The sequence below is a fragment of the Neopelma chrysocephalum genome, unplaced genomic scaffold (genome assembly GCF_003984885.1).
Source record: "Neopelma chrysocephalum unplaced genomic scaffold, ASM398488v2 Primary Assembly neopelma1_132, whole genome shotgun sequence".
NCBI classification, from domain to species: domain Eukaryota; kingdom Metazoa; phylum Chordata; class Aves; order Passeriformes; family Pipridae; genus Neopelma; species Neopelma chrysocephalum.
The window spans coordinates 2509343-2531236 of record NW_020897794.1 but is presented as its reverse complement, the minus strand read 5'-3'; the positions used below and the strand labels follow the sequence as shown (position 1 = coordinate 2531236).

The window sequence follows — 21894 nt, the reverse complement described above, 5'->3', positions numbered from 1 at the left end:
TGTTAACACACCTGAGCTGGAAAACAAAGGCTGAATAAACCAAAGACTGAGTTCAACTGAGATCAGAACTCAGCTGGAATGAACCACCTGCTGCTTGGAGTTCAGTGGATGACACCAAGCAACCCGAACCCTTTTTCAGCTTGAGGATTTCTAGATCATATAGAAAATGCTGAAAGGTTTTTCCTCTCCACAGATCTAGATGTTCAACACATGGGTAGGAAATACCTTTGCCTTCCTTTTGTATGTTTTCCTGTAGTTTGCTCTTTCATGAGCTCATTCGCAATTATGGGACCATTCCCAATCACTGTCACATTGTGGGAACAGGTCTGCACACAGGTACGTGACTGAGGAGCCCCATGTGACAGCAGCTCAGATCACAACTCTTGGGGTCTGGGACATTCAGCAGTTGCAGAAACAGCTTTAGCAACTTGGTATTTTCAGAGAAGAAAGGACAAACCAAGGATCTAGAGAGAGTGAACAGAAAGTAGGAAAGCATTAATTTAGCTCCTTAGAGGTGGCACTGCCAGCTGGCCAGCTGACAGAACCACTGACCATGAGGAATCCCACTCTGTCCAAGGATGGGAAAATGGGAACTGTTTGCTCACTCGTGGTGGCTGAGTAACCTGCCCTGACACAGCCCAAACTGAGGATCCTCCCGTGTTCTTTGGGGGCACTAAGGGTGCATGTTTTGAAGTGGGGTGCAAAGGTATTCCTTTATGCCACTACCTTAGGACTATCAAAACTTCTGCACTTAAAACAATAACCCTTTGATGGGCAATAAAATAAATGCCATGCCTGACGAGTGTCTGTCATGATACTTGTCCTGCAGCGCTGGAAGGGGCTGTAAGTGAGCTCCAGTCACAAAGCAATTGTCCTTGCACTGCCCATTGTAGGTAATGTATTTACTCAGGGCATTGGAACAGGACACCAAGCATGCTTGACACTGAAAAAAGCCTGTTTGTGCCTGTTATGCTGGAGAGTTTGTACAAGATTAATTCTGAAAAACTAATTGTGTTTCTTAGATTCTTATAATCCTTTACTCTGAAATGAATGAGACAGTTTGCAGGGTATGCCACCTGATTTGGTCCCACCTGAACATCTTCAGAGATGCAAACTTGAGTTATCACTTAGCTGAGGAAAGAGAAGGAACCATTGATATTCAGGTCTGAAGACACTTACAGTGGTGTCCAAATCTCTGCTTTGCAGTGCTTCACCACAGCGTGTACCCTCCTGGATCTTCCTGGAGCAACACCAAGCTGCAGCGGAAGCTAATGCAGAAACAAGTGGTCCATGGTGTTACACAGGAAACCCATGCCAGAGAGGAGACAGTTCTAGGAAGTTTTTATTTGCCAGGCTCTAATTCTGCAACCCACCCATTTAAATTAAATACAAATCAATCACAGGATGTCAAAAAAGTGTCTCAAAAAGAAACCTTTGCTATTAACAGTATACAGAGAGGTGACACATCAAATATATCCCAGTTACAATAAACCCAACACTCTTTATTACCGCACATGTACGCTTCCCCTGGCCCAGCACTCCTGACACTAAGTCACCCTGTGTGACTGTTGATGAAAACAGCATTTGCTTCCTACTTGCCCAGCAACAGAGGGAAGCTGGGGTGAGGGCAACTTTCAGAATGTTCCTTTCTGCAAACAGGACAGGGAAGTGTCCGTCCTACAGCTTTTAGCTGGAACTGGTTTTAGAGGAGTTTGGGTCTGCATGAACTGAAATAGCCAAGCTGAGTGTCACCCACCTATGCAAGCTCCACTGTACCTTACCTGCAACAGAGCAGAGTAAGCACCACGGAGTACCTGGCAGCAGTAATATGTTCTCACACTTTAAAGTCAATCAGAAGGCAGAAAAAGTCCCTTTCTCAATCATGTTTAGATACCTGCAAATTAGCATTGAGTGGTGACTGCTAAAGCACAGAAGGTGCTCAGCTGTTCCTGGTTTCACTTTCTTCAAGCAAATACTGTGATAAGTTTCAGGTGGTAACAAACATCAGTGACCAAGCCACTTCCTGGCCCTAAAACTGGCCTCTTCCTGGCCACTCTGCAAGTGGAACTGTGTTTATCCACATGCTCCACCATTCCCTGGAAGAGGTATGAGACTGCACCACATGCAGCCAGACAGGGAGCTACTGGAGGCACCCAGGAACAACTCAGTGGAGAGTTTATGGTGCTTAGCACCTTGAAAGAGCACAGAAGATAAAGGCACAGAAATCAATTGCTGAAGCAGTTTTCTGCTTAGAAAAGCACCTGGACATTTTGTGGATAAATACTTTCGTCAATTTTAGATAAAAATGTGAACATTTTTCCAGTTCCATAAAGAACATTCACATTTATAACAAAACTATTTAAATATCCTACACACACTACTATGCTATATGCCAGATCTTCTGGACAGAATTCTATAATTCTACAACTTGTACCTTGCACCCCTTATCATGAGGTGGGAAACCACCGTGGGTGCAGAATTTGACCCTTATGTCCTCACACCACCTTGGTGAGGTAGATAGGTTCCATGACATCTTCTTCAGGAGGGGAAATAGGCAAAAAGAGGTGAACTGACTTGCATGGGGCTGCACAGAAAGTCTGGGAGCAGAACTCAGGTCACAGCCACAGATCTCTCTGCTATGAGACACTGCCTTACCTCCCACCCACCTCCACCTCCAGGGCTGAACGAAAAGCATCCATGTACCACTGACAAAATACACCCAGCACAATAATGATCATTCTGTAGGTTACTTCAGTTCCATAAATGGCATAAAGAGGTGCTACAAAACACTTTCCTCACAAGATATGAATTCCAAAGTACACAAAACAACTCCCATTGCTGTCAGCCAGCACAACCTTAACATCTGGTCCCTAAATTTTTACCAGGTCATCAATTAGAGCCTTTCTCATGTCTTGACTCCACTCCAAAATTCCAGAGTTAATTAATAAGGCACATCAGGGGCTAATCCAGGAACTTTGGCAATAGGTGTGAAGTCCTGTAGGCCACTGGTCATCTCCAGGCTGGCACTCAGAAAACTCTAGTTGGCATGTGAAACCACATTTGTGGCTGAGAGAGGTAAAGGCTCCTGGCCCTGACAGTACCACAGTGCAAGAAACACAGAGTCAGCCTTAATGCATCCTTGCCCAAGACATCAGCTGAATCATGACCAGCACAGAATTATGTTATCTCAGCCCTCATAAAGGTGTCCAAATGCAGTGAGATTTGGGAGTGAAAACAAGGCAAGAGAAAGCATGTTGGATGTTGACTTGGAAGGATCCCACCACATGGCTGAGGCCTAACTCAAACATAACACAGCATAATGCAACATACCCCTCCTTCCCTAAACAAGTGACCACAGTGATTTCTCTGTACGGTTGCTGACTTGTGAATATAAGAAATAGTCAAGGAATATTCAGCCCCTGCCTGAGTGCAGTGTTCAATGCTAATGATTTACAAGTACATGCCAGTGATACAACAGTTCAAACCATTTGATACAACAGCCTCCCCTCTCTTTATGGAAAGTTCAATAAATTCTAATTCTTGACCTTGATTGGAGGTACAATGGATCACGTGATCATACTTATGATCTAGACACATGTTCCTTAGGGTTGTGTAGCTGAACAACACTTTTGGCTCCAGCATGACTGGAGTAAGTTTGAGTTGGGTCAAGCCTGAACTGAGGTGTAACTGCTGGAAGGCAGCAAACACCTGACAGTGGATCTGAAGTGGTGATGAGACTCTATACAGGACTTCGGGCAATAGGGAGTAGCATTAAGGGTGCTTTCCTTGTTTATCACATGAATTCTTCACTGTTCACTGGTTCATTGTGCTGTTTGCCCAGGCTGGGAATGTGTCCAGCTCAAACATAGGTCTTCCCCATGTGTTGATGGCCAGTGTGACACAGAAGACTCCAATGATGTTCATCACTATTCCAGATCTAACCTGTGAGGACAAAAGTCCAAACGAACAACAATAATCAAATATCAGCACAGCAAGTCCAAACCAGCAACACCTAAACACCAGCACAGTACACTGAAGCAAGGCCTGTTTGTACATACACAAAAAGATGGTCAAATAAATCCCAAAAGTAGCCATTTTACCCACTGCCTTATGCTCTTGCTTAGGTGGATATACCAGGGAACACACTGTGCAAAGCCTTTGAACACTTTGCTATCTATATAACCAGTCTAGGAGCTTTAAGGCATGTACAACAAGTTGTTCTTACTAGTTAGAGAACAGCTTCTGCCGTCTTCAAGTCTCCAGTTAGAAAACCAACAATGTTTGGGTGTTCCGCCCAGAACCTGCCCTGTGTGGTCTGGCAGGCAATCAGAGGGCCAGAGCTGAGGGCTCCTGATTGCTGCCTTCTGCTTTGAGCTCCAGTGGAGACAAAGCCTCAGACACTCTGCCCAAAGCCCCAGAACACTACAGAGCACTGCCTGCACTTTAACCCTTCAGGTTTCAGAGACCTGTGACTTGTCAGTTTTTCATTTCATTTGGGCTGCACTGTATGTCTGCCAAAGCCTGTGAGAAAAGTACTGTCACTTCAGAGACACAAATCTTTATCACAATATTAACACTGCAGAAGAGAAGGGCATAGGGTGGTAGTTACAGCCCATAAGAGCTTTCAGTACTTTGGAAATACTTGGCAAAGAAAATAAAACTCTCACCAGATTTTAGGATAAAGGCAGTGGGGAGTGTCAGATAAGAGACCAGGCAATTATCATCTTACCATATCCAAAACACGGATGTGGCCATAGGAAAACACTATTGCATTTGGTGGTGTTGCAACAGGTAGCATGAAGGCAAAGGAAGCACTGAGAGTACCAGGCAGCATAACATACAAAGGGTGGATCTTGACAGATGTAGCCTGCAAAGAAATGGAGAGAATATCACACTGGAGGTCTTTCAAAAGAAAAGCGTAAAGGATCAATCGATCCCAGACCATTGAGACACACAGGCTCATTTTGTTTCCTGGCATTACATCACCAGAGTAATTTACAAACATTTTATTCTGAAATCCAAGTGTGCTTAAAGATAACTTTGCTGTTGTTCCCTGTCCCATAATACTGAAAAACAAGGCTTGATACTTTCGTGTTGTTTGTTTTGCTCTATGATATAATTTGGAGTTCTGGTCAAATATATCCAACAATCTTTTCTTTGACCTCGAACAACCCTTTTGCCAGGGAACACAGGGATTGGATTATAATTACTAGGCACATGGAGTGACACTCTTAGACTTTACATAAACTCTGTGGGACTCAGAATTTAAGTGCCAATTCAAGTCACTAATAGCTCAGTACCTTGACTGGGGTTATTTTATTGTGATGAATTGGTCTAGAATAAAGTGCTTGTACTTTCCAAATTAAAGAACAAAGTAATCTATTTTTTCCTTTATGCTATAGTTTGAATTCTACTCAGAAAAGGCAGTGAAACTTACCAGGTTTTCCTATGTAAGTTTTAAAATTGTTCTGGCTTCCTATGGGAAATGACACATTTCTCATAATCAGGCCTGCCACTTTGTGTATTTTAGCACAAAAACGTGAAGATGAATCATTCAAAGGCATGATCAGAAAGTGCTGGATTTTGTTTTGGTTTGGGTTGTGTGTGTGTGTGTGTTTTTGCAGTTCTAAATTGATGGGTCAAATGCAAAATGACCAGAAGTAACTGCTGTTTGCTGATCTGTATCGAAAAAGTGACTCTCACTTCATGACCTGGCTTCCTTTTCAGTGAGAAAACACCGAAGAAACATCCAAGACAATAAATGTAACATTGCTTTGCCACCCAGACTGTCAGGTTAACTCTGATCTCCCAGCTGACAGGATAACACGATGGAAGTAATCTCACCATGGATGAAAAGACAGGCAGGAAGAGAGTGGCCGTGGCGACGTTGCTGGTGCACTCGGTGAACACAGCAATAATCAGCGACAGCACTGTTGCAATGGCCCAGGGGGGGATAGATCCCAGAGGAGTCATTTGATGACCCAGCCAAGCTGAGAGCCCAGAGTTCTGACAAGAAAAAAAGGGGGATTTCAGTGAGGTTGAGAACCCCTGACTCACGAACAGGGAAGTCATGTTATGTGCAACATTCCTATAAAATAATTCTAAATGAGTCCTGAATTACATAAATACCATCCAGGAAAGTACAATGATCTGTCACAAACACTAGAAGAAATTCTTTGTCAGCTAGACATAATACTGAATCCCGTTATGCTGATTCTTCTGGAAGCCAAGAAGCTTGCTCACATTCTGGTTATAAAATTATGGGTTTTTTGCTAAACAGAAACAATTATTTCTGAGACTATTGCAAATACTTAATATATGACCCAGAAGCTTCCTAGCATGTTTTTCTATAGCTTCTGAAGATTATGATTCTGTACGAATGCTCTATTGTAGGAACACAGGGAGTAGTTGACTCAAACAGCTTATAAAACCTCTGACTTGACAGCTTCTAATGCTGCTGAGATTTAGTAATTAATGTGTGATGTATGTAGATGAATGTAAGGCCCTAGAGCTTTCGTTTGCCCCATGGTTTAAACCTAATTAGGCACAAAACTTAGACGTGAACATTAATTTCCCCAAAGCATGGCACTGCTGATAGCTAAGGTTTGCTTTGATTTAGATGCATTTTAGCAGTGATGAAGGGAACAACACGGTTCACCTCAAGATTCTTTCCTGTTTGGGAATTCAGATGCCTTTTCTGTGAATTTATGAATACAGGATCAAAGCATGAGCTTACGGAATGAAGCCTGGCAATAGCCACTGACAAGAAGTTCAAGAAACCTCACTGTACACAGTTTTGGGAGATACCTACCACAATGATTTTCTTTCTGACCACTTCAGTAGTAGTTTCGGTTTAAGTCTGAAGATATATAACTTTTGAACAAACCTCAAATGGGTCTGAAAATCTTACAAGTGTTATCTATACTTCTATTTTTCTAGCCAGGGCTGGGATTGGGATGATTACAGAAATAAGAAAGGATGCTTTTCTGGACATCCAGCCAGTGAAGATCCAAACTACTCGGCAGCCTCCAAGAGGTAAAATAAAGAAACTTGATCAGAGCACAAAAATTCACAAAAAAGAGTCACAAACGTTCACCTCTCCTCACAGTTTTTGGTAATTGAGATCTGCCTTCAGATCTGAACATCTCTACTGGGTTTGGCTTTGGGTGCATGCCCAGTAATACAGGACTAGATAACAAACCAGGGAAGTTCGCCTTTGAGTCAGAGAAAAACAGAAGTCAGGACATACTGCACTTGCATCAGCCAAAGCAAAACCTCCTCCCAGCAGCAGCACAATGCTCCAGGGCATCTTCCTCTGAACCACATTCCAGTCTAGCAGCGGGGCTGATAAAAATGGCTTTTTTATATCTGAAGTGAGAAATGAAAAGTAGAACATTTTTTAGGAGAGTGAAGACACTTTGTCTCCTGTTCTATAAGATACCAGTGGGCAGATGCACATTACTGAGAAACCTGCACAGGGTGAGGGTAACACACATGAGCAGGGACCCTCACTTGCCAACAAGTGAGGGAGGTGAGCTGCTCTAAGAACTGCATGCAAATCCAGTGCAGGTTTCTGCCTCCTTAGCTGACCTGGCCAGCTGTTTCACAATGTTGCAATCCCTCTTTTAAATACCTTCTTCAGCCTGCTCAGGGTCAGACATGCTTGAATTCCATGCTATGAATTTGGGCCTATGAGCAGGAAGGATAAACAGTAGCAGGGCGATAAACACAGCAGGAGCAGAATCAGTGATATACCTAACAAAGAAAAGAGAATACAGCTTAGAAAATGGACATCTTTCTCTTAGAAGAGGGCTGCCTTCCAGCATCCCAGTCACTGGTCTTTGCCATCCTGTTTGGGGCTGGTACTTGAGCAAAACGGGTCATTAGCCCATGTCTGAGGGTCTCTCAGACCTGCCAGAATGTAAACACAGTAATAAAAGAAATGAGCTGCAATACACATTAATAACCAGAGTCCCAGATGAAAATGGCTCCTTGAGCAGGGTTCCTTCTCTGTGCTGAAGCCAAGATTCAACAGCTGTATCTCAAAAGACAGACCTGTAAAGAAATGGCCTGAATGACAGGTCCAACATGCATTTTATGTCCTTAACATGCCACACAATGCAAAGAAGTCAAAGCACAAAATCAACTTTCCAGTGAGTTCTAAGGTATTGGTTAGAGGTGATATTGCCACCACAGCTGACTGAAGCTCATGCAAAACAAAATACCAAGGTGTATGTCAGTGTGACTGAGACCAGCATTACAGAATTTTCTCTTTAAAAGGTTCAGCTTGCTCCATCTCCCAGTCTCCAGCCTTCACTCCAGTACAAACTGTCAAACCACAGATCAATTAATCTTATTCACAAGCAAGAGGGTAAAGGATGGAAAGAAACCTAAAAACTTACTTTTCTCCTTCTGGGAAGAGCCTAGTTGCCCAGCCTTTTACAAAGCCTGGGTGTCTGGAAAACCACAAGAGCACCAGCAATACAAACATGAGGAGGACATTGAATTCAGCGTAAGAGATAGGGCCCAACTTCTTCATTTCTGCCTTCAGCACACTGTATGCAGCTTTTTCTTTGGCAGTTCTCTCTGTCCCACAGCCCCAGCTTTTTTTAAAGCTTTAAGAAAAACGGAGAAGAAGATACTGTAAGTATTAGCATACTGGAGGGATTTAACATGCTTGCCACGCTGAAGCTGTCACTCTTGGGGACAGACACAGACTACAGCAGAGGCCATAAAGAAAGAAATCACAACAGTGTCAAAGTATTTGGTGGGGACATGCCAGTTCTCACAGGAGAATGAGGTCAATGAATGGATGCCAGTCTCTATCCAATTTGGAGTAACCTGGGATGAAAAACTCAGGTTTGAATCAACAGTTGCAAACCAGCTATGCCAACTCTCCCAGGGCTGAAATTCACAGGTGTGAGATGAAAAAACAAACAGACAATTCTGTCTGAAGATTAAGAATGTATAAAGCTTTTGCCTTAGTGCACCTCCCATGAACACAAAACATTTCCAGACCTCAAAAGTTGCTGTGAAAGGGAACTGTTCTGTGCTACAAAAATAATAAGTTGTCAGTGCATTTGTTTCACTGATCTGCACTAGCTTACTGAGGGGTTTACACACTATCACGTAGTCAAATACTTACTTGAGTCCCATGAAGGAGCACTGTAACCAAAGCCAAGCTAGCACCAACATCAGAATCATGTTTGGGAATGCAAATCCAAACCAGGAAGCAAAATTCACAACATCATTATTGTTGGGATATAACCTGAAATGAAAAGTGCTTTCTCTATGAATGTCAAAAAACATAATCTACTCTCCCTTTAATGATCCTCAGTTTTCCCTGTGTTGTACTTTGATACATATAGGAGCTCATGTTGATATTTTAGGTCTCAGTAAGATAAGTGTGGCTGAAAGATGTCCTATACATTCTAGGTACCTTCCACTTCCAACATGCCTGCTTATTTATTCCAAGACAGGATATTCTTTCTTCCTCCCAATCCATTGTAATAGGAGAGCAAGAAATGTCTTTCCTAAAAATTAATTTCCTGAATTAATACCTGAACTTCTGCTCCCTTCAATAGAAGACAAAGTTGCTAGTTGGCCTGAAAGAATGAAACCAGTGTTTTAAGAACACAAACTTTTGCTCTTCCCTGTGTCTGCTAATAACAATCGGAGGGAGAACATCAATAGCAAACTTCCAGCTACCTTTTAAAAGATGCTGAAGCAAAAAGAAGAGATCCAACACTTCATACACATTTCTCACTCTCAGTTCCTCAACTTAATGCCTAAAGTTTACAACTGAAATTGCTATCTCAGACCAGCCAGTTGGTCACAGAAACAGTATAATAGTATAACTAAAAGAAGCAGCAAGAATGACTCACTGATTCATCTGGCCCTTGAGGACCATGTTCGGTCCTGTCCCAGTGAGTGTTGCAGTTCCTCCAATGCTGGCAGCATAGCACACACACAGTGTCATTCCCTTGCATATCCGCTTCCGCATCTTCTTCTCCTCAGAAGATCTGGGGTCATCAGGGACTTGTCCATTGCCTACGACTAGACATAAAGAACACAACTTGCCTGAGGTAAAGTTGGGGAGGCAGAGAATTCAGAATAGGGTCTGCAGGCTCAGTGCTTCCAGTTTGTATATGCTATTTATTTTAATTAAAGAAACCACAGATATGTCACTAAATACTTTGGATTCACGTTCATGAGGAGCTAAAGAGAGAGGCTGGCAGCCTGGATCTACGTGATCCAAGGATGCTATTGTCCACTTCAGTGTCACGGTTCCTCAGCAGTTATTTCCTGTTTCACAGAGAGGCTTACAACCAGCCAGATATTGTAGTCACTGGAACCATTCCCAATGCCACAGTAAGAATCCAACTGGCTTTAACAGTTATGAATATGGGCAGGGAAAAAAACCACTGAAAACCAAATTCTTGCTTGGCATTAACTTAATCAATATGTCACATCAGTTTACAGTAACAGTGAAACTGTGCTGCTGTGTCCATTGTTCTCTAATCTTGAAGTCTGACTGGACTAATGGAGCAGGACAAAGAATTTATGGCAATTACAACCAATTCAACAATACCAAAGGGTATTTTTTGCACACACTTATTACCTTCACTACACTTGAGATCTGATCTTTAATCATATTTAATAATACAGCCCTCTGTAACAGCACAGCAGACCAGTGAAATGAGAGGGACTGAGTTTGTGCACATGGTTCAAATGGAATGAAATCTACTGCAGAACCATGGCATTGGCAGAGGACCTTGAGGAAACAAGCATCAGGGGTAAGATCACACTTTAAAGTGTTCCAAAGAGCAGTCAGTCTACTGTGAGTCAAATTACACCAGCTACTCTTTTCCATGTGGCTTTTAAAGTAGTCCTCTTTCTTCTCCCCACCTCCACACACAGTCTGGTCAATAAAGAGATATTTATTACCCTAGAATCAAAATAGGCTGTGTTTACATTTTTTTTTCAAATATTCCTACATGTGGCTTGGAAGCTGAATCCCCACTGATAATCACAATATTTAGAAAGTGGGATTCTGGGGGTTTGGATGGTTATTTCCCACAGGATATGTTTTTCACTTCCCTGAGCAGACAGTTAAGTCTAGGGAAATTCTGGGAGAATGACTCCAGCTCGAAGGAAAGAACATAACAATCTGTCTGGGATCTAGCACTAGTATAACAAAATGGTAGCCACCAAAATTGAAGCTATTTTGTAAAACCTAAATGTCATGTATTAGGGGTTTTCAGTCAGGTTACCATCCTCTTCCCTTGGAAAAGGTACCAAGCACTCCTTCTAGGTTCAGGAACTGTGAGTGTAGTAAGTTCAGTAGCATCAGCTCATTGGTGAGCAGGCCCTTACCAGACACTGCAGTGGGATCTGATGTGCTCTTTTCCTCCAGCTCAATCACTGTATTTGTTTGCCCAGTTGCTTGTTCCATCATGGTCACATCATACTCTGTGTTGTCCATTTGATCCAGGACAGCCTGGACAATGGGAACCATCATGGCAGTGGTGGCTGTGTTACTTATCCACATGGACAGGAAGGCAGTGACTATCATAAATCCCAGCATGAGGCTGAAAAGAGAGAAACAGGCAGAGGAGAAAGGAGAAAGCAAACAGACACTGCTTGTAGTCACTGTAATTTGGAGAGCAGAGCCCAAATGGGGATGTGTGCAGCATCCAGTAATAGAGAACAGGACCAGATTCCCTTCAAGGACAGCTCTGCCACCTTCACTGAAGGAATCCCAGTGAATGATTCAGACTGTCATAATTTTGTCCCCAGTGGGAAGCCTCGACAATATAGTCAGATACTGGTTTTGGCTTAAGGACAAATAAACTGTTCCTCTTGCTAGACTTCACCTCTGGAAACTCTGTGCAAGTGCAGCTAAAGAGATTCTTGAAGGATCCTTCCTCTGCTGATGGTTAAACACCATTCCTAGGCCTCTGCTAAATTGACAAAAGGAAAAAAAGAAGAAATTTAATACTCTTACAGTGCAGGTCTCACGCCAAGAATCAGAAGGACTCTCAGCGCAATCCTTTTGTGAAGATTCCACTGTTCAACAGAAATTGCAACAATCAGCCCTCCAACGAAGAGCATGTTTGTGTCATTGAGGTACTGCAAGCACACCTGAAAGACAGAAAAGGGAAGTCAGGGGCCCAAATGTTGCCTCTTGCTTGCTTCACTAGTACATTTTGCCTTCCATCCTCTCAAAGCCACGGACTAGACCAGGCCCCATCCAACACTGGCAGAAGACGCAGCTGCAGCCTCAGAGCTCCCTGCAGTTTCCTGAACCCTTAATCCCCTGTGTAAATGCTGAACTGTCTGTGCAAAGGCTCTTTGTGCATCACTGTACAAAAGCACAACAGTTTCTTAAAACATTGCTGGGGCTGAAAGTATGGTGTAGGTGCCAGAAACACTGAGCTCCAAAGCGGTTTCTCAGCACGTTTAGCAACCATACCTGCCTTTACCAGCTTGTTGGTCAGTAGTGACCTGGGCTACAGAACTTGGAAACAGCCCAGGATGAGCTGAGGACACAGCATACCTGCTGGCACCACACTGTCTATCCTGTCAGAAGTTTGTCCCATGCATTTTGAGATCTCCCAGAGGATCTATCTGTCTGCACTGCTCTCTCATGGGATGGGATACGAACACATAAACTCCTGGCACTAGTGGGATGCTCTCCAGCAGGATCCACGCCCAAAACAGACCCTCCCCTCTACCAACTCAAGCACCCCACTCTTAACATTTTGGGCAAATGTGTATTTAGTTCAGCATCTTCCTATACAAGAACCCTGAACACTAATACAGACTTGTTGGCTAAATATTGATGAGGGATCAGAGCACTGGATTTCCCTGTATCAGAGCTGGATTTAGTGAGTTCCTTACTGATTTAGAGCTCTGAACTCCAAGCAGAGGGAAAAATACCACTGGCATGAGGGAAGTGACAGCCAGGGGGATCACTTCAGTGCACCAATACACAGCCATGATGATGATGATATATGCACATCTGGCCTCCTGAAACATAACAGAAGACACATTTAAGCATAAAAACCATTTTTAAAGATAAGAAACACACCGGTAGCTCTTAAAAGGGGCTCACACACTACACTGTCTGCAGCTTGACAAGTTATGCTGAATGAGGATTTAAACTTGTGCTTTTAAACCACATTCTGAAGTCACTTGTATAAAAAGATCTTTTTGACAAAGAAGACATAGTGTTTGTTTTAATCCATCCACACAAAATAAATGGTGTGAGAAAAACAAACCTTCCACAACTAGGTAAGTGCATAGTTTGCCATGTGCAATTACCTCCTGGCAGTTGAGGTCAGCAGATTTCACTTCTAGGAGCCAAGAACAGCAATAGTGAGTTAATTATTTTTAAATGGATGGCCAAATTTCCCATTGTGGATGATTAGCTTGCCTGAAATTCACAAGTCTTTGAGGTGTGTCCATGTTCGTAGCTTTTTAAAGTAACTCTTAAAATAAAAGTTTGGGGTTTTTTTGGTAACTAAGTACGTTACAGGTATTTAATTACTTTCCTAAGTCATACTGTGCTTACCTGCTAAGGGGATTCCCTAGATTAGAATTGTTGCAACCTGTCTTTTCGGACTCTTGATCAGGCATTTCTGTAGCGCAGCCTTCCTTGGTTTGTACTCTCAAAATTGTTGGGAGAAGCAAGCATTCATTAGCTAACAGTGAACTGTTTGAAAGCTGAAGTCAGTGTTCTGTAGTCCGGTATTTGCTCATATTTACAGCATGTGTTTATAGGATTTTATTCTAATACAACAAATGGGACTTTATTGCTAAAATAAATGGTGTGACAGTGACATTTAAAAACTACTGTCAGGTGATATTTATATATAGGGCTGCATTTTCTTTCATTTTGTTGAGAAGTTTAAGAACCAGAAAACAGCCTTCATAAGAAATTTGATTTTTTTTCTGTCAGGTTTCCAGGAGATTACTTACAGCACAAAAAAAAAAAAAGTTTTGAAAAAAAATTATTCAGAAATGAAAAGATATCAGATAGATCCCAAGGAAAACTCTTCCCTTTATATATACAAGGTGAGCTCATGAATTTATGTTGTATTGCAATAACTCAGGGCTAGAACTGACTGTGGGTAAACTGTTGCCAATATTAAAGACAGATAAACAACTGTAAGTGAATAAAATTCACAACAGAGAAGGAACACTGGTCTTAGAGAGTAGAGAGTAAATAATTTATGTGAAGTTCAAAAATACAACCATGCTTATAAATTAACTCCAACAACCACGGCCAATTCAAACAACCAAACATTTGGAATTAAATATATGTTTGTATTTATGCCTATATCTGCCTATGATTTACCAGAACAGTCACAGAATGTTTCTTTGGTGTTTTGTATCAACTGTAGAGTGACCTGCCTCCTCGCTGAGAGATCAAAAGGCAGTCAGTGACAGAATGTTACTCCCCTGTTATGAAATACTGTCATTTCTCAGATTAGACTGGTAACACAATATGCCTACAAACACTTGTAAACTGAAGACATACTTAATTGTTTTAGGGAAATTATCTTTCCTAGTTTTGGCCAAAGTAGAGCTTAACAGTCATGAATTCCTTGTTCTATAAAGCACCATCATTCAACTGAAAGGCAGGGCTGATATTACTTAGAAAGGTAAACCAAAGGGATGGCAATTTGGTTTATAAACACACATTAAATTTTCCTGTACTTTAAAACAGAGAGCAACACAAGTCGCTCAGAAAGGCTGTTTTGAGCATTAGAATAGCCTCCAAAGCTCTAGTAGGCTAAAATACTGCAAACAGAGCTTTCACATTTGGTCAAGAAGGCTACAGGATACTGAAGTTCAAACTCTTCACCGGGTTATTTCAATGTTATGCTGGCATAACTCCACTGAATGCAAAGGAGTTGTGCTATTGCCATCCCTGGTGTAAGAAGGATGTGAATTGGAGAACAGGGCATTTGAAACCCTCATCAGTGCATACACACATCGCCAGCTTCCGACTGCACCAGGATGGAGAACGCCACCAAGTAAAATGGTCAGAGTACCAACGCCTCAGCAGAGCTGGGGAACGCACTCCTGCCCTCCATCCCACTGCCACTGCTTCGAGAGAACACAAGACACAGTTCCAAACGCGCCGGCCACTTAACGCGTGGATTTGTCTTGGCCCAAAATGAATTGCCTCTAATTGCACTAATGGGTTGGGTCCGTGGGAGCAGCGCCAGGCGCCGAGGGCAGAGTGGGATCTCCTGGGGGGCAGCAGGGCAAGGACCCCTCAGGCACTTACCCGCGTGGACACAGCGAGCGGCAGCGGCAGCAGCAGCAGCGGCGTGAGGAAGAGGATGGCGAAGGAGCGGTACCGCAGCAGGGGCCGCAAGCACGTCGGGGCCATGTTCTGTGGGGTGACACGGTCAGGACGGCAGCGGGAGCAGCGCCCGCCGCCGCCGCCTTAAGTACGGGGCGGGAGGGACGGGAGGGACACGGCGGGGGGCGACACGGCCCGCCCGCCCCGCCGGGGGCGGCCCCGGGCAACGCTGCGGGCACGGCCCGGCAAAGAACGAGCCGCCCCGAGCGCCCCGGCCCCGCTCCGAGCGCCCTGAGCACCCCGGCCCCGCTCCGAGCGCCCTGAGCACCCCGGCCCCGCTCCGAGCCGCTCCCCCTGCCCGGGGCCCCGGGTCACGGCGCGGGACCGGTCCCGGACCCCCTCCCTTACGGCCACCTCCGTGCGGGGCTTCTGCAGCCCCTCCATGCCAAGGAAAGCTGCTCAATGGCTGTGTGTCAGCTACCACACCAGTCGGGAGAATGTTTTAAGAACGATCTCCCTGCTCACAGCGCCCACAGAAAGGTGTCAGCCAGCACGGATTCGCACATCGTGAGCAGGGACCGAAGTGCTGACACTGGACGTTCGGGAGGTGCTGGAGGCGCCACGGGAGGATCGTCCCTCGATCATTCACACAGTGGTGAGGAAGGACTGAGCTCCTTTAGGGAAATTGAGAGTTAAAACCACATTGGAGGTCTCCCCAAAACAAAGGTCTGTGCAGGCATGCATGGCTGTGTTTCGTTATTATTTTGTGAGGTATTGTGCGTCTGGATGTGGGTTAAAAATAACCCAGAAAGGTTAACTTGAAAGGTTGTTTTTAATGTTGTTGAATTCAGTGACTTTGTCTACAGTGCAGCCTCGGAAACTGAAGGGATGGCCCTACTGACAGGTTGGCCAGTGCTATCGTGAAGGCAGAAAGGAACAACTGGAGGGACTGGAAACTAGACTAAGGACAAACAAAGTGTTGATATTTTAGGCTCTGCTTCTGGGATGTCAACAGCCACCTGAAACTGAAGTCAGCATAAATCATATCTCAACAATTTGATCCACAGCCTCTACATACAGCCTTACCAAGCAGTTATCACTGAAATAAAGAATTTCAGATTCCACAGCAAGTAATGAGGGAGCTCTGACTACAGCTTGCACTATTTGTCCTCTGCTGACCAGAGGAACTTGAGTGACAGAAGTTCAAAACAAGACACTCCAATGTTACTGTTCATTTATAAAAGCAGTGAATGCCCACTAAGGAAAACAGTAGCCAACCGGATCTGGACAGATTCCAAATCTTCAAACCTTTTGCAGCAGTCCCTTTGGGTAACTTACCAACACAGAGGAAACTTCACACCAGTGCAAAGTCTAGCAGAAAGTGGGGAATCAGCCAAAACTTGCATTCCTGTGGCCAATCTCCAATGAAAAAATGGTTCCTAGTCAAAAAAGAAAAAGGACTACAAACACTTACACAAGAAAATGCAAATAGTTAGCTCTAAAGGAGTTGTACTGGGGTTCACTCTGATAGAGCAGCGCAAACATGATTTGTTGTCTTCTCATTTCAATATGATGCAGTGCAAAAAAAAAAAAAAAGAAAAGAAAGGCAACAAATGTGTTGATACCTTTAGATAGAATAATCCTGTGAAAAGAGACTTGCTTGCTGTACCTGGGGATGAAACTAAGGACTCCTGGGGGCAGTTCAATTAGCTAACTCATGCCTCAGTCCTTTTTTGTCAAATACAGAAAAGGGAATCGATATCTTCTTATTGTGCAGAATTATTGCAAACTTGCCTTCAGTGTGCCAGGCAAAGTACTTCCAATAATATGGAACAAATCAGAAAAAGACTCACAGAAAAGAACCAGGATCTGAGTAACAGGGAATCACACTGAAAGGTAATGGGTACCCCCTGCTGATGCTCATGGAGCACCACACCAGCAAAGGGTGTACTTTTGGGACAAAGGGAGAGGCGTTGGTCCCTGGGTTTCTTATGATCAGCTGACTTAGGACAGGGATGAGAAGATGGTGCAGGCCTCCCAAGAGATTACAGACCAGAAAGGAAGGAGCAAAGGAGGGAAATGGGGAGGTGTCAATCAAGACCAGTAAGTACTTGACCCTTACAGATACATACCCACTTCCCAATGCTTCTGGCAGAGCTGCGTGGTTAATACCAGTTGAAAGAGAGAGAGATCTAGGAAAAACACTGAGTTCAGATTTGAAAGATAGCATGCCTAGATTTTCTTTATTTGAGCATTTTTTATCTGAGATCCAGGTCCTAAACTAAGCAATTGTTATCTTTTCATGAATGAAGACCAGCACTGATGAGCTGCCTTTAGAAACTTTAAATTTAAGGCATTTGATTAAAGCAGTAGTGGGGAGAAATCTCAAGTGGGTACATGGAAATGAGCAACTTTTACTTCTTTATTTCTTTGGTAAAGTAGGCTCCTTTTCTAGAGGTTTGCTTCAGGAGGAGAGCAGGTTGGTTTATTGGAGTGCATGTGGAATATCTCTTCATGAACAACATCAGTGCTGACGGATGAGAAGAAATTGAATTAGTGCCAACTACAATTCCTGTGGAAGTCTGCTAGGAATTCAGCTAAAACCAATCACAGCAGCTGGCTGAGGCAGAGCAGCAAAGACAAGGTCCTGCACTGAACTGAACCTGTAAACCTGAAAGGTAAATTCTGACCTTGATACCACCTTGTTCAAGCCATCCTGCCACTGCACACTTCATATTTAAGATACATCCATCAATATTTTATAAACCACTGGAGGTTTACATGTGTCAATTCATGTTCTACTGTAAGAACCAGGAGAGTGAGAAGTTGACTGAATCCAGATGTTAGAACCACATAATCATGTATTATGGCAAACTGCAACAACACAGGCAGGAAAAAGAATACTGAGTGAGGACAAGAGAGAAGACATCTACATTCAGATAAAGAGGTGGGAAAGTTGTGCAATGCATAATCAAGATGGGTAAAAGAGGGCTTTACAGTATAGGCTGAGACTGGGCATGGCTCTAAGAGATCAGCCTGCACCAGCAGAGAGAAGCATGGAGAAGCATGTTCCATTTGGCAAGTATCCCAGCTGTTCCCCATTTCCCTCAAAATATGCTTACAACTGAGCTGCATTTGGCACTGGCTGGACATGAGTGTGCTACAGGAATGGCAGCTCTTTCACGTAATTTGACGATGAGCTTCCTCTTCACTGTGCCAAGAAGAAGAAGATGGACAAAGCTTTGGCTGTTTGCTTTACAGACAGGTCTGACAGCCAGGCAGAAGGGAGCTGCAGAGAGCCTCTGTGCTCGCAAAACGTCCAGGAGGAGTTTTAGGTGGTCCAAAGAGCATTCAAACAAAAACCTCCCACAGCCTGAAATTCAGCTCATGCTAATTGAGCACTAACTTCAGGCTTTCAAGAGAAAGGGATCCTTTCCTCCAGTCAGTACTGCTCTGAATATAGCAGACAGCAGTGGCTTTGACAACTGCTTTAAAGGCAGTGGGTAAAATTAGCTTTTGATTGCAGACACCATTTTGCTTCTAGCAGCCTTTGGGCCAAATTTTGATATCCTTGTGCTGAACAATGTGCTGCTCTTGTTCTTCTTGGTAGTAAATTTCAAATCAGTTTACAAAGGAACTCAAATCTTTGTGTTACAAAGAGGCTTAGGCATGGGTGATAACATGAGTTGTAACCAGGAGCTGAATCAGGTCTCTTGTACCTGAAATCCCTTTTCCTGGTTGCTAGACACCACTACTCCCATTTGCTGTTTGCTGCCCTAATAAACACAGGTATTTTGAAGTATGCCAAGAACCAAGGGTTAGAGTAACAGTGCCAAGCCCATCTTGTGGCTCACTGACACTAACCTGCCCTGGCCTTCTTGCCATTTCTCAACTGGTGGCTTTGGGGCTTATTCGATTTAACTTGACAAAGAAAGCAGAACATTTTTCTGCTGTTAGTGAGGTGAGTAGGTTCAGTTCAGTGAGCACCAGAGCCAGCTCGAGAGAATGGGCCACTTATGGCTGGGCACAGGAACAGCTGGGACAGGAACAGCCGCACCTTTCAAGACAGCAAATGCCTACATGAACCTGACAGCATTGTCAAACCATACACAGAGTCTTGCAATCTTCCCTTTTGTACTTCAGATACCAGAGTCAATGATATGAACCACTGCTGAGTTCTATTTGGAAATGGGACACTGCTGAAGACTAGTTAAAAAAGGGTGACCTGCATTTTTTGGGTTATTAGAAAGGGACTAGAAATCAATTCACTTGGAAGGTAGGAATTCCAGGGTCATCAGTCCAGGTGGAAAAATTGGAAAATAAAGATTTTGTTATAGTTTAGTTCATTCCTGAGAAGCTGCTTTTCTGATATATCGCACTCACTACAAGCCAATTATCCCAGTTACTCCAGTTATTGCTGCCAAGAAGGCTTTACAGGCAGCAGCTGGTTCATTTAATTATAGATAGACATATTTTCTGCCTCTAATTCAAATGCTGCCCAAGCATACAAGTACAGTTTGCTTGTTCTAAAGCAGTCCATTTGACCTAGATAACTGCTACTCCTTCTCACAATAAAAATTCTCCTCACATTCTTTTTAAAGTTCTTTCATGTTGCAAGCTCATGTACCCAGAGGTACAGAAGTTTTAACAAAATTAAATTAAACAAGGACTGTAAGACATATCATACTTGATGCTGAGAAACAAAAATTAAAACAACTGACCCTGAGACATTCTAGGACTTAAAAGAAAAAGAAGTGTTTCTCCTTAAGCTTTTGAAAATCATTTAAAAAATAACCAGCTCAGAACTTACCTCTGTGTGATGTTTGCCTTGAAAAGATGCCTAGAGGAGGTCTCGTACAGTAATGTTATGTACTGGAAGGTTTACACAGAATTTAAATGGATAGAGTTATTGCCGGCATTCAGAGAAAACCACTGTTTCATTGCTCTCCATTTTCCCTCCAATCAGGCTTTCCCAGCTACTGGCAGTCCACTGTGCTGCTCAGGAGTAGCTTTCAACTAAGCTCCCAGTGGAGCATCTGATATTTTTCCAAGAAAAGCTCTTGAGACTCTGAACGAACAGTCCTTTCAGCACAATCCCTGTGCCCAACAACTTTCTACATAAAAGCCCTCATTATGAATTTTGAGTCAGTGGGGTTTTCTCAGTCAGTGTGTGTTGCTGATCAGGCTTTCTTGACCTAGAATTGGTCCTGCATAGTTTGCATGAAGCCTTAAACCACTTTCAAGTGCTCTGCAGGCTAATGATGACAAAAGAAAAAAAGATCCAGAAGAAAATCACATTAAAATTTGATTCAGAATTGGCAGCTCTGTAACCTCTCCCTTAGCTGCCATCTCATTAACATATTTTTTCAAAAGCCTTTTCTCTGCTTCATTACATAATTTGTGTTACAAAATCCAGATAAACACTCATTATTCCCAGATCTAATAATGGTTTATTGCGCTCCTTTTTTCATTTTTTCCAGAGAAAGATGGGGGACAGAAGGGGCTTGTTTAGATGGGAAATGAACCACACTAATTTCTGAGTAACATTTGTGACAGCTGTTGTCTATAGCATATCTATCTGATACATTATGCAAAGACTAGTGAATTATTCTTTCCAATACCTCTGCAAAGTGGAAGAATTAATATTATTGCCCCAATTTCAAAGACTAAGAAGGTCAGTTCATATTTTCTGCATCTCCTGTATATAATTTTTCCACACTGGGCAGGGTCTGTCACATCAGAGATGGTGCTTATCATACAGCTGGAAGGGATCAGTTGTAGCAGCAGGTACACAAATGCTTGGCCTTCCATCAGAAAGTCCTGAAGGTACTGGTAGTGGCGTTGAAAACGTGAAGTTCTGTTTATTTTTCTCTCTAACTTGTATTTCTTCTAAAATTTTCTATGTAAAAATGCAATGCTGAGGTCCAGCAAGAGACAGGACCCGCTGCTCCTGCGGCCTCTGGTGCTGTCGGTCCATCCCAACCACAGCAGAGTGTCCCCAGGAAGGAAACAGAGGTTGGAAATTTCACCTGGCACGTACTTTGATGCCCTGAAGTGCTGATGCCCTTTGATGCCCTGGGGAAGCAGAGAGGCCTGGGGACCTGCTGGGGCTCGGGGAGGGGCGGCCGGCGCTGGGTTCCTCCCCCGTTGTGATGGAAGGCGAACACCTCCTCCCACGAGCTGGCTGGTTCTGTCCGAGGGAGGCAGCACTGTCCCAGGGAGGCCAAGGTGGGTCAGTGGGGCCGGATACCACCGTGACCATCCCTCAGGAGGCGAAGGGAGCGCCTCGTGGCCCTGCCCTCAGCGCTGCGGCCCGGACGGACCCTCAGGCCCCTACTCAGGGCCCGCGGGCGGGGGATGCGGCCATGCCCAGGTTGTGAGGGCAGGGGCCGTGCCCGGGTTGTGAGGGCAGGGCCGTACTCCGGTGCTGAGGGCAGGGCCGTGCCCGGGTGGTGAGGGCAGGGCCGTGCCCGGGTGGTGAGGGCAGGAGCCGTGCCCGGGTGGTGAGGGCAGGGCCGTGCCCAGGTTGTGAGGGCAGGGCCGTGCTCCGGTGCTGAGGGCAGGGCCGTGCCCAG

The 21894-nt window shown here is 44.0% G+C and overlaps 2 protein-coding genes across 5 annotated transcripts in view; one reads left to right on the top strand and one right to left on the bottom strand.

Moving 5' to 3' along the window:
* Window positions 1-1324: 1324 nt before the first annotated feature.
* On the bottom strand, window positions 1325-21634 carry SLC13A5 (solute carrier family 13 member 5). Of its 3 annotated transcripts, XM_027698707.1 has the most exons (14): window positions 20130-21631; window positions 16658-16758; window positions 15302-15409; window positions 12904-13032; window positions 12008-12144; window positions 11377-11591; window positions 9885-10056; window positions 9146-9268; window positions 8403-8615; window positions 7634-7755; window positions 7250-7368; window positions 5845-6006; window positions 4730-4867; window positions 1325-3942 (listed from the first exon to the last, which is right to left on the bottom strand). In XM_027698707.1, the coding sequence occupies exons 3-14, from the start codon at window positions 15404-15406 to the stop codon at window positions 3814-3816; spliced, it is 1764 nt and encodes a 587-aa protein (XP_027554508.1). In that variant the 5' UTR covers window positions 15407-15409; window positions 16658-16758; window positions 20130-21631; the 3' UTR covers window positions 1325-3813. The 3 variants fall into 3 exon arrangements, with proteins under 3 accessions (XP_027554508.1, XP_027554510.1, XP_027554511.1); XM_027698709.1 differs by lacking the exon at window positions 15302-15409 and having other exon boundaries at window positions 20130-21630; XM_027698710.1 differs by lacking the exon at window positions 7250-7368 and having other exon boundaries at window positions 3829-3942; window positions 20130-21634.
* XAF1 (XIAP associated factor 1) overlaps window positions 21058-21894 on the top strand; it is an 11941-nt gene continuing 11104 nt past the window's right edge. The window contains exon 1 of one of the 2 annotated variants that reach the window (XM_027698713.1): window positions 21058-21145. The gene's annotated coding sequence lies outside the window, so the exon portion shown is untranslated. The remainder of the gene's footprint in view (window positions 21146-21894) is intronic. The other variant, XM_027698712.1, reaches the window with a different exon arrangement.